The 11,841-nt window shown below is 37.4% G+C and overlaps 1 protein-coding gene across 2 annotated transcripts; it reads right to left on the minus strand.

The window, feature by feature from the left end:
- Positions 1-3,674: 3,674 nt before the first annotated feature.
- Positions 3,675-11,597, minus strand: LOC111578979 (tumor necrosis factor receptor superfamily member 6B-like). 2 transcript variants are annotated; one of them, XM_055013299.1, is made up of 5 exons: positions 10,375-11,597; positions 5,955-6,345; positions 4,551-4,730; positions 4,384-4,465; positions 3,675-4,294 (listed from the first exon to the last, which is right to left on the minus strand). In XM_055013299.1, the coding sequence occupies exons 1-5, from the start codon at positions 10,510-10,512 to the stop codon at positions 4,069-4,071; spliced, it is 1,017 nt and encodes a 338-aa protein (XP_054869274.1). In that variant the 5' UTR covers positions 10,513-11,597; the 3' UTR covers positions 3,675-4,068. The 2 variants fall into 2 exon arrangements, with proteins under 2 accessions (XP_054869274.1, XP_023141777.1); XM_023286009.3 differs by lacking the exon at positions 10,375-11,597 and adding an exon at positions 7,376-7,426.
- Between the last annotated feature and the right edge of the window lie 244 nt (positions 11,598-11,841).

The raw sequence follows: 11,841 nt of genomic DNA on the forward strand, positions 1-11,841 counted from the left end.
GTCTGACCAAAAACCTCTAAAGACTCACTACAGCCAAGATAAAGACACAACTCAGCTGCACCAAATCCACTAATCACTGCACACATTAGCACCATGTGCTAACTGTGGCTAAAGAACCACATTTACCAAGACAACTATCCAGTACAAAGCCCTAAAACACACCAAGAAACACATTAAAGATGATTTTACTGCTGGAAGCTGCAAGCCAACGCCTAAAGAACAGACTAAAGCAATGGAGCCAAACCCGGTTCAGTGGTGAAGAGAAGCAGAGGAAATGTTTGTCTGCAGCTAAATAAAGCAGGAAGACACTGAGCTGCCCAGGTGTTCCTGATAACACCAAGCTGCTCAGGTGTTCCTGATAACACCAATCAGCCACCTGGACAGCCAATAGGAACACAGCTTACTGGAAGTCCAGAGGGCTGGGTTAGTGAAGGAAATTTAGTTTAAAGTTGAAGCAGAAAGTTAATAAAGAAAGTTGAAAACCACCTTCTGATACCTGAAATCTCTGAGTTTTCACACAAAGAACACCTGAACATGTCAAACTGGTTCCATAGTAGAACCATCATTGTAAAAACGTCATAGTATGGTGTGTTGCTCAAAAAACATTAGGACCCGGCTGTCAGGGGACAAACATGTAAGAAACGTGAGAACAGAGAGAATCCAACCAGTAGGTCACAGTTTATCATCCCCCAGTCATCTCCTGAAGTCCATATGGTGAGAGACATCAGTATCTGGTTGTTCATTTACCAGAGGATGCTTATAATCATGCTGATGTGGTCTGTACTCTACAGTATTTTAGTCACTCAATAAATGCCTAAGTTGTTTTTTTTTTAAATGCTTTTTAGTTTTTAATAAACATTTAAGAGCCTATATGTAATCAATAAATGGCCTTTGCCTATCTTAAGAAAAACTCACTCAGAACTCTGATATGTTAACAGTACTAAATAAATCAATAAATACATGCATACACACATAAATAAGTTAATACATTAACTGTGTTAAGATAAGATTTAGATTTAAGAAAAAAAAAGTTGTTTATGTTTTTACAGAATCCAGTATTGTTCACTGGTTGGTCATTACATTTTGTTAGTTTGATTTCACTGTTTAAAATGATGCCACCTCTTTTCAGACAGAACCTGTGATAATAAAACAATACAAAATTTTTAGTTTCATGTTAATAAAGCACTTAAAGCTTTAAATATGGCTAAATGTTTTTTTCAAAATTAAATATATCACTCCTTAGGTGGTAGTGGCCCCAAGTTCAGTAAAGTTGGAAAGATATTCACAGATTCGGACTTCCAGCATCAATAACTCATTAGATATAGGTTGTCAAAACATAAACGGTGCCTCTTTCCCATTGTTGCAAGGCAGACAATGTGCTACAAGCCCAGTTTTATCAAAAGTAGCTGTCTTTCAAGCTACAGGAATAACATTGGTGTCTATGGAGTGAACAGGGTCCGTCTGCAATTTGCAAAACCGCTGCAACAGTAAAGAGAGACAAATATTCAATAACTTCACTCTTATACATTGTAGTGTCACTAAAATCACTGCAGCCTTCAACTGGCTCCTGTTGACAAAGTGTTTTAACAGAAATGTAAATGCTGTAATTTGATTCTTTTAATGAACCATGTAACTTGAATGGATGTGATGCTGGTGTGACCACAGTGCACATGTCTGATGTTGCTCACAGTGGTCCAAGGAACGCTCAGGGAGTTTGTGTGTTTGCTCACACTCAGGAAAAATTACAGGGAACTTTGCTCTTGACATTGTTTGTTTTGTGTTTTTAAAGCAGCCTGTGTACTATTAAACTTCATTGATGTATAACCTGGGAAAGACTTGTCCATCTATTACATGTACAGATGCAACTGGAAGAATATAAGTATGGATTTATATTTATACAGATTCAATAAGAGTTTGTAATTGCACTCAAAATGTTATCAAGAGAAAAAGACCAACAGTGCTGGATTTTGCTGTTGATTCTATTCCAAATGTTCCTGGTAATGTCCATGTTCTACAGCATTCTAATACACTATGGATGAAAAAGGTCAAATCCAAGTGTTTTTAAGTACCAATGACCACAGTCACCAGACAGACACAGAAAATTTCAGCTGGACAACGAAAGAAGCCTTTGATCATTAATTCTGTGGTTGAATTAGATAAAAATGGAGTTGTTTGGACACAAGGCTGTGGCTTTAATTTGGCAAATGAAAGGAAAAACCCTTAAGCAATAAAAGTAGTGAAAATGTGATGCTTAGTAGATGTTTTTCAGCCAGTGTCCCAAAAAAACGTTGTCAAAGTTCCCGTGAATGAAAAAAAGACATAATTAATGGAGCTGGTTCACCATGGCAACGGTATCCTAAAAAAGAAGCGGAGCCTCTGTATTAATCCTCTGGAACTGGAAATAAAATGTGACAAATTCACATTTTTCTATTAAAAAAAACACAGCAGCAGCAGCAGCAGCAGCAGAGACAGAGTCTGAGTGAAGGAATAAGTCTGTAAAATATCATCCAGCAGCCAGATACTGAACCATCTTCACTTTTAGGATTAAACTTGGTTAATGCTGCCTCAGGAGACCCCGGTTCCTTAGTTTTGCAGCTACAGGATCAAACTGCAGACTTCCCATGATGAACCTCTCCTCTCCTCTGCTTCTATACTTTTATATAACACCACTACATGTCCCTGATCTTTTAGTCTTTTTTGTCCTCTCTGTAGGTTTCACTGACTCCTCACCAACCTTCCACTTCTTATTGCTCTCTTACCTGCTTTTTGTCTGGTTTTTCCTGTAAAAAAGAGTTTTTGTTCCCGACAAAGAACTTACTGAGAGGGATTCAGTTGGTTTGTTGGGTTTCTCTCTGTAATGTAATATCATAAAGTCTTGCTCACAGCATGTGGCCTGAGATGGCTTTTTTGTTTATATCAGTAAAAGCTGAAATGATTTGACATCATTACGTTTCTGCTGAATTCCCTTAAAGGGTGATGAAATGCTGGAATCTGACCGTGTTTAAATATTCAAATATTCAACTGTAGATGACCATAAGAAAGAGGAAGTGAAACGCAGTCCCCAGATACTCTGCAGGAGTCACAATCACCACATTAACTGACCCACAGTCAGCCGGGGACACTTCTGTTTCTGGGAAACTCAGAGTTTCCCTCAACTTGGGTTTTTAAGAGCTTTAATAAGCCCACTTTCTGGAATAAACTCTGTCAGGGAGGTTCTTCCTGGTCAAGCCTGAGATGATTCAGGTCTTTTCCTGGCAACGGCCATGTCTGACCTGTAAGTTTAACTTTGTCTTTATTTGAACTGACCCACATTCATGTTCTCATTTAATCATATATTGTGTTTTCTATCACTAGATTGCCCTCAAGAAAGGTAATAATCTCCTTCAGAATCTCTGACTTTCACCTACATGTTGGGTTTTAGTTGACAGTGTTAACACAGTTAAAGAGAGCAGAACGACACCGTGTGGTGATCTTTGTGAATTACAAATTAAACAGAACCACTTATAAAAACATCTTAAATAACATGCTCCTCACCATGAAAAGGAAAATCTTTCAGTTTGATATCCTGCAATTTTACAGAGCTTTTTCCATTTCATATTTATCTATTGCTCATTTTTGTGTAAAGAACAAGTTTGTGTTTATATATATTTTTAAAATATGACAGTGATGCCAAAGACTTTTGCATATTTTCAGCTTTATTTGGAAAGATTCCTCCACTTTTGAAGTACAGTCCAACATACACCAAACACAGGTATGGCAGTACCAATAGGCAATATAATTTAACATCTAGTTCATCACAACCTTCATTTCGTATAAAATTTATTTACACATTTTGTCAGTAGCTGTCACCAAACTCACTATCGGTAATGTCGCTCATGTGTCACTGCTTCTGAGCAGGACATGTAAACAAATTTTGTAAACATTGCTTCTATAAAACATTTCAATATACTCTAAATAAACAGACAAATGATGCCAAAAGATGCTGCCGTAACGCATTCTGAATCCAAAAAGAGGTATTTGTCATACTAGCATATGTGCTGCGGACTCTGTAGTCTTTCAAAGTGCATCTTAAACTACAAATAAAGTACAGTTTGGACTTTGCTGCTTGATCTCACTCAATCTCGTCTGCAGTTTTTCCGCCATAGAACCGAGCTGGGAATCCTTCAGCATCTGAGGCAGCTTCCTCAGCTCCTCCTCTGGAGCCTTGGACAGCCAGACTCTGATCTGATCCAGCAGAGGACCTCTCTGTTTGGTCGTGTCCTGGATGGGCCTCTCCTCCGCTGACCTGATGTGCCTGTTGTAGGGGAAGGATTAAGGTTTAATTTGAGTGGATGGAGAGTTGAAAACAGGCAGGAAAAGTAAGGAAGGGAAGAGTTTGCTCACCTGGCAACAAATTTCTTCATTTTTCCGACACGCATCTTGTGCAACGTAAAGAACCCTGAGAGGAAAGTCCTGAAGGTCTCACCTGAGAAGCAAAGTGTGACAGTTAGACTCTCATGAAACCTAAAACAGAGTATTGATCTGTTAAGATCACTGGTCACAGGACTCACCTCCGTTTGCAAGTTCCTCACAGGTGCCACACATGGTGTCCTGATCTGCTGATCCACCGAGGAGCTCAATCTTTTCGTTTGTACATTCCTGATGTTTGATGCATGAATCCAGCGCAGAGAACGAGGTGGAAAAATAACCATCAGAACATCTCGCACAAACAGTGTCTGTCTGCAACGTACCTAAGAGAGGAGCACAAAGCATTCTGAGTTACTGCAATGTTAAAAAAGCGGTAAAAAAAAAAATAAAAAAATAAACTGATAGCAAGGGTGCCAGAAAAATATATAAAAGAATGGTGGAATATTATACTGTTTAAGAAAAACAGTAAAAAAAAAAAAAAAAGAAGAATTTAAAAAATAGAGAACGCCAACAAATATCTGTAAAATCATTCCATTTTTTACTGATTCAAATACAATACAGGGTCACATATGGTACATTTTTTTGTAAAAATACAGATTTTTTTTTCCGTGGACATTATATACATTTTTATAATTTAATTTAATTTAATTTATTTATTTACAGCAACGTGTAAATCAATACATTTTTCTGTGATTTAACAAATACTATGTGTAATTTAACAAAAAACCCCAACAAAATCAAATAAACACCCCACAAAATCTATTTTCAATATTTACTATTCTAGTCCTCAGAATACCTACATTTCTTTAAAATAACAGCATATATCTGTAAAAAATATTAATTTCTGCCTGATTTAAATACATTAAAACTGTAATTTTCCTATAACTCATTGTAAAGCAACTAATAACTTTTTGTAAAAATACAAATTTTTGATGTGAAAATCATGTAAAGTTTTGTACTGTTTTTTTTTTTTAAAAACACATGTAAAGTCATGCTTTTTTTCTCTGATATTACTAGACATTATCTGCAATTTAAGAAAAATATGTCAATTTATAAAATGATTTGTCATTTTTCAGTCTTTAGTGTACGTAATTTCCGTTCAAATAACAGCAAATATTTGTAAAATAATGATTTAAACATATTTTAAATGTGCAATTTATCGGTGTGGACAATTTCGGTCCGCTTTTGTTAACGTTAATTTTCAGATAAATACATTATTCTGTAATAATGCTAGTTATTATTAGCTGTAAATCAACATAACAGGAAAAAATTGTAAAATGACAGCAAACTGTTTTTAAAAATTAGTTTAAACCTGTTAAAATATTTTTTCTCAGCACACCACTCTTGGGAGTTGCTCTGCACCTAGTGGACCTTTATTTTGAAACCCAATTACCACTCTCAGTAAAGACAGGGTTTAAGGGTGAGTTTATAAAGGTTTCTACAATATGATTAATCTTTGGTTCACTGATGCGTAAAGATGCACAGGTTCCACTAAATCCACATCTAGGACAAACAGGACACTTCCGTCCCTCTTCGGGACCGCCTACCTTTGGTTAGAACACCGTGCCCGGGGCCGCACTGCGAGTGTGGCATGCAGAAGTCGTCCAGCCCGTAGAAGCCCTGCTGGCAGCGGCACACCCGGTTGGTGGTCGGGGAGCACTCGGTCTCCACCTCCTGGTTTCCATTGCAGAAGTTGTTGCAGTAGAGACACCTGGGCAGGTAGTTCCACAGCGCCGTGAAGTAGTCCGGCCTGCAGGGCGCGCACTGCGTGGGTGTGCTGGCGGTGCAGTGCGCGGCCATGTGGGTCCCCGGTGGACACTTGGTGCAGGTGAGCGTTTCCCCGGTAACAGGGTCCCGGTGCTGGTAGGTGGGAACCGGTTCGTCCGCCGATGCAGTGCGGAGGCCGGAGAGCAGCAGCAGCAGCGCGGGGAGGAGAAGCTGCAGAGAGGAGCAGGAATACTGCTGAGTACTGGGAGATTTACTACTAGTACTACTACAGCTGCTCCAGTACTACTACAGAACCAGAAGTGAAAATGTCATGTGACTAAATACAGCAGCCTGGAGTGAAATAGAGCAGCTCTGTGGAAGTGAGTCACTGATCGGGGAAACTAAAACTAAACAGAAACTGGTAGCAAGATGCACAGGTTGGAATTTAGTGGAATTTAATACCAAATTTCTTGGTTTCTCGAAGCCTCAGACGGAAAATCTGCTGCTATATTTAATGCGAATGAGGCAAAAAGTGTCTGTGTTTTAATATTTTCTTGGACGTTGCATGGATCTTGATTTAAACAATCAGAAGATATCCAGAACACAGAATTTGTTTTAGAATTGATGCTGCCACTGTTAATAATGAATTTAAAAAAAAAAAAAAAAAAAAAAAAAAAATATATATATATATATATATATATATATATATATATATATATATATATATATATATATATATATATATATATATATATTCTTTTCAACTGCATTTTGATGCTGAGAGAGAGAGAAAAATCTATTTTATTATCTCATATGACAGCTATTGACTCCTTGGAGTACTAACAACAACAACAATAATAATGATAACTTCCAAAATGACTGAAACCCAAATAAATCTCTAATTAAAGCCTCATGACTGTTGCACCAAACAGTAGATGCACCTGTTACGTCTAAAAAATAAAGGTGATGCATCAGTTGTAAGATAAACTGCATTAGCTATAAATCCCTGATTAGAGGGATGAAGTTTTAGATCATTTTCCATTTGGTAAATCAAACAAACATTTCTTTATGCATTTACATAATTTCTTTAATTATTTTTATATTGTAAGGTTAATTCTCTACTGATTTATTGTTTCAGAATTTACATACTTTTTAAAAAAATAGTATCTTATAATAATAACTTTACCAGTGTCCATATTGTGTAGTATATTTCATTATAGATTTCATCCCACACATACAGAACACACAGAACAGAACTCACCATGTTCATGATGCTGTCACATCCGCCAAGGAGATGTAATTTCTAATGACAGCAGGGTGGTGCTTATTATACTATTACTCCCTCTGTGTGTGGGCGGTGAGAACTTATAGAACTATAAAAAAAAAAAAAAAAAAAAGAAGCTGAAAATGTCAAAGTACTTCCCCCCTGCAGGGAAGTGGAATAATGGACAGTAGATGGAGTAGATGGAAGCCTGTAGGGCATGTAGGAAGTATAGGATCAGGGTTGTGTGTTATTAAGTAACAGAACAAACATTATTTGGATAGTTTCTGATCAGGTAGACTGATGCTAAATCAGTTTTTCGTTCCCTCTTTTCTGTGACTTCATCAGATTTGACACCCACATGTTCTGGAAATCTCTAATATGAAACTGCAAATACAACACGTAGGCTAATTCCTGTGTTAGCTCCCCCCACAATTCCTGTCCTGCTGTCAGGTAGAGAATATGAGACACAGCATCATCAGTCTGGTGATTTTGGTTAATTATTAAATTCCATACAATTAAAAATAAATGGTTGAGCTTTACGATATTGGGTCATAAAGAAATGTCCACAGATGCTGTCACTCTCTGAATTATGTGAGGTTTACAGTCATCTCAACAATGCCATCCTTGCACTTTAAACATTTTTTTTGAAAATTAATTAACAGTAATTTGAAACATAAAATTTATATTTACCTAAAATGTGACAGTAACACCTTACAAATCACGTCTCAGAGCTTTTAAAGTGATACAATTATAAAACGCTTTAAGGAAATATCTGCTTTTGCACAACTTTGAAAAAGTCCTTGTTCTAAAGTTTCCAGTAAAGTGTCACTTGCATGCGTACACGTGTCATCATCATGTTAAGATGAGTGAGATATGACGGAGCAAATTATGGTTTTTGATAATTTTCCCCTAGTTGGTTGTTGAAACTGTGAAAAATACGTATTTAGTGTGTATGAAAAGTCATCTTTACCCTTTGAAGAGTCAGAGAGTGAGTCACTGGATGGTGTGTACAGTGTGAAAACTGCAGATTTAGCAAAAAGACTTGGTTTTAACACGCTTAGTCATATGAGTATCTACGTATCTGATCTTTTCATATTTCCTCAGAATATGGGAACACAATAGAACTGTGATACGCTCATTCTAAAGCCTTCACTCAACTTCATGGGTCAGTTTCACCACTCCGAACACGCTTATTGTCCCTTTTTCTTACATTTAATGCCCATTTCCTCATAATAATCTCTGACAGAATGTAACGATTGTGATGTCCCGAGTCCTTCAGAAAGTAGTTTGATGCTCAGAAAGTTGAATAAAAATTTAAGCTCACCTGATTTCACACTTACACTTGTTCACACCTTTGGAAGTCTTCCACTTTTATTGATTTTTAACATTGAATCATGGTCAGATTAATTTGGCTTTTTTAACAAGAAGGAAAACTGTTGAACAGCTCTTTTCATGTCCAGACACTAGTTCTCAGTTGGACTGAGTCTGGACTCTGACTCGGCCTCCAAAACATTCACCTTGTTGTCTTTAAACCATTTCTGTGTAGTTTTGGCTGTTTGCTTTGCCTCATTCTCTTGATGGAAAACAAATCTTCTCCAAGTCTCACTTCTCTTCAGGCTGCATCAGGCTGTCCTCCAGGATTTCTCAAGACTTTGCTGCATTAATTTTACCCTCCACCTTTACAAGTCTTCCAGGACCTGCTGCTGAGAAACATCCCTACATCATGATGCCACCACCACCATGCTTCAGGGTATGGAGGGTGTGTTTGTGATGAAGTGCAGTGTTTGGTGTCAGATTTCTGGTGAACTCTAGTCCAGATTTTTTCAACAGTGTCTTTCTCTTTGTCACCCATAAAGCTTTGACCGATGAAGAACAGACAACAGTTATTGCATGGACGGTCTCTGCTGCTCTCAGATGATCCATTAACAGCTGTGGGATTTCTAGCACCAACTGCCCTTCCAGCAGCTTTTCACGTATTTGCAGCAGTGATGCAGGTCCCTCAATGAGATTATTGCTGTTGTGAGCTGGTTATGACTCCCAGCTCCAGAAGGGGAAAAGCACCTATGATGAAGACCAAAGAATTCAGTCCAATTAGGCGAGTCACTTTAAAAGGGGTGAACACTTTTAGAATCACTTATTTGATTTTTTTAAAAAAATGAATTGACATTACTTTGTAGAAATACATTTTTATATTGACATGAAGTTTTTGTTGGTAAATTCTTGTCAAAAAAGCCAAGCTAAACTGACCGTGATTCATGTTCAAATGCAATAAAAGGTGAAAATTTCCAAGGTCGGGGTTTATAGGCACTATCAAATGAAATGTATTTCCAGCGTCAAATATCCAAAACTGTTCTGAGCTGGCATTAATTACTTTGTCCAAATACACTTTTAATTACCTCTCAAGTATTTTTGAGCATGTGAGTTTAATGTTGACCTTTCGTAAGAAGACAGTGTTATTCCAAACTGTAGTTGTGGGTTCTAAAAGATTTACTGTGTGGTGTTTTCTAAGGTTGTGTTTCTGCAGTGTTGGTACATGATAGCTAAACATACAGAGTGTTGTATATGTATGCATATATGTATGTATGTATGATGAGTCTAAATCAGGTCAAAATTAATTTAAAATACTGCAAACTGCCACTCTCCTGTGGGAAAATATGTTTCACAACACTCACTGCTGCTGGTGATCTGAAATGTGTGATATGAAGAACATAATTCACAGTGTATCCTTTTCAAGTCCACCTCTTTCCCTCCAAAGGATGCGAGGACAACTCAATTTAAATTTCCAACTCAAACTTTTATTTTCCTTCTAGTTGGTTGGTCATAGTATTTCAATAGGTTGCAAACCTTTAAAGACATCAAACACAGAACCAAAAAGTTGACATGTTAGTCACTTAACCATTTAAATCAACCAATCATACAGTGAGCAGTTAACATAAACTTGGCCATATCAAGAAACATTTCAAATCACCAAGAAAGCAAATAAACATTTCACCAACCATTGGCATCTTTGGACTGAATCCATGAGCGGACTTGGATCTTCTTTGTTCTTTCCTCGTGGCTCTTTTCTGAAGATTTTTTGCCTGACTGACTGAGCTTCCCCCAGTCCTTCCCAGGTGCTCTAAATCAGTGCTCATTGATCAGGTGTCAAGCACCAGGTGTCAGGTATCTCCTTGCTGCTACCAGTGCATTCTGGGAAGTGTAGTTTTTAGGTCCCATGTCCTGAGATTCAGCTCAACAATCCTGGACCTTAAAGGTTTTTCCAACTCTTAAACCCATGACATAAATCAGTAATTGAGCTATTTCCCTACTCACTTATCATTTTTATGGGTCCAACTGTAACTATGGTAGACACCAACGTCCTGCCCACATAGAAAATCTTTTATTGCCAAACCTTAAACTAACCCCGTCCTTCTCAGATATCAACATAACTGGAACTTTTTCAACTTCATACCTAAACTAACCATAAAGTTTTATATCTAAACATAAACTTTTACAACTAAAGCCAACCTTCTGGTTTGACAGCACTTCTGCACATGATCCCTGGGATTGAGTGGAAGATAAAGTGTCATGTGGGAAATCTGTGCCTGTTCTGATCCACCAATGGTTCCAACAGACATAACTTATATAGAGTTTCTTGTTAAAGATCGACATAGCAACCACGACCACTTTAAAGCCTTGGGTGTAGAATTTGGTCATTGTTGTCTTGCTCTTTAGAAACTGGAAACATGAAATCTGATCTGACTGAAAAATCTGAGGACACTATGTATGGAGATCCATCGAACAGAACATATCTCTGCAGTAAAGGATCTATTTTACTCTAAAATGGACCACAATTTACAAAATGAACACCATTTTGTATTACAGGAGGCTCAAAACTTGCAACTGCATTCATAAAGTCAATAGGAAAAAGGTTACTAAGATACTAAATTAAAGCAGAAGTGGGGTCATTTCCTGAAAGGCGGACTGCTGCTTTGCAACTAGAAGATCGCCCCCTGCTGGCTGTTTGGAAGAATGCAGGTTTAAGGCACTTGAGCATTGCATTCATTTTACTTTGGTGGTTGTGTCCCTCTTCCATATACTATATGTGATCTAGTTCTGTGATTGGTGGGCGTTCACCATTTCCTATAATTGTGGGATAAAGTGGCAAGAAACAAGAAAAATTGTTGCATCAACTCAAATCATTGGTTTAGCTTCAGCTATCTGAGGATAAACCACCAGTTCATACTGTTGACTGACGAGTAAAATAGTTTTTATCAGACAAATGTGTTCTATAAAACAACACAATAGTCACAAATAGTGTGTGGTTCCATGTGGAAGTGTTTAGTAAAGTGGATAAAGATTTAAAGATAAAGATAAAGATAAAGTTCTTTATTTCTCCCCACTCCAGGGGAAATTTACATTGTTACAGCAGCTTTATTTACAAGTTAGTCTTATGCTCTAATGTTGTTTTAAACATGAAAAGA

Source organism: Amphiprion ocellaris, chromosome 9 (genome assembly GCF_022539595.1).
Source record: "Amphiprion ocellaris isolate individual 3 ecotype Okinawa chromosome 9, ASM2253959v1, whole genome shotgun sequence".
Taxonomy (NCBI): Eukaryota; Metazoa; Chordata; class Actinopteri; family Pomacentridae; genus Amphiprion; species Amphiprion ocellaris.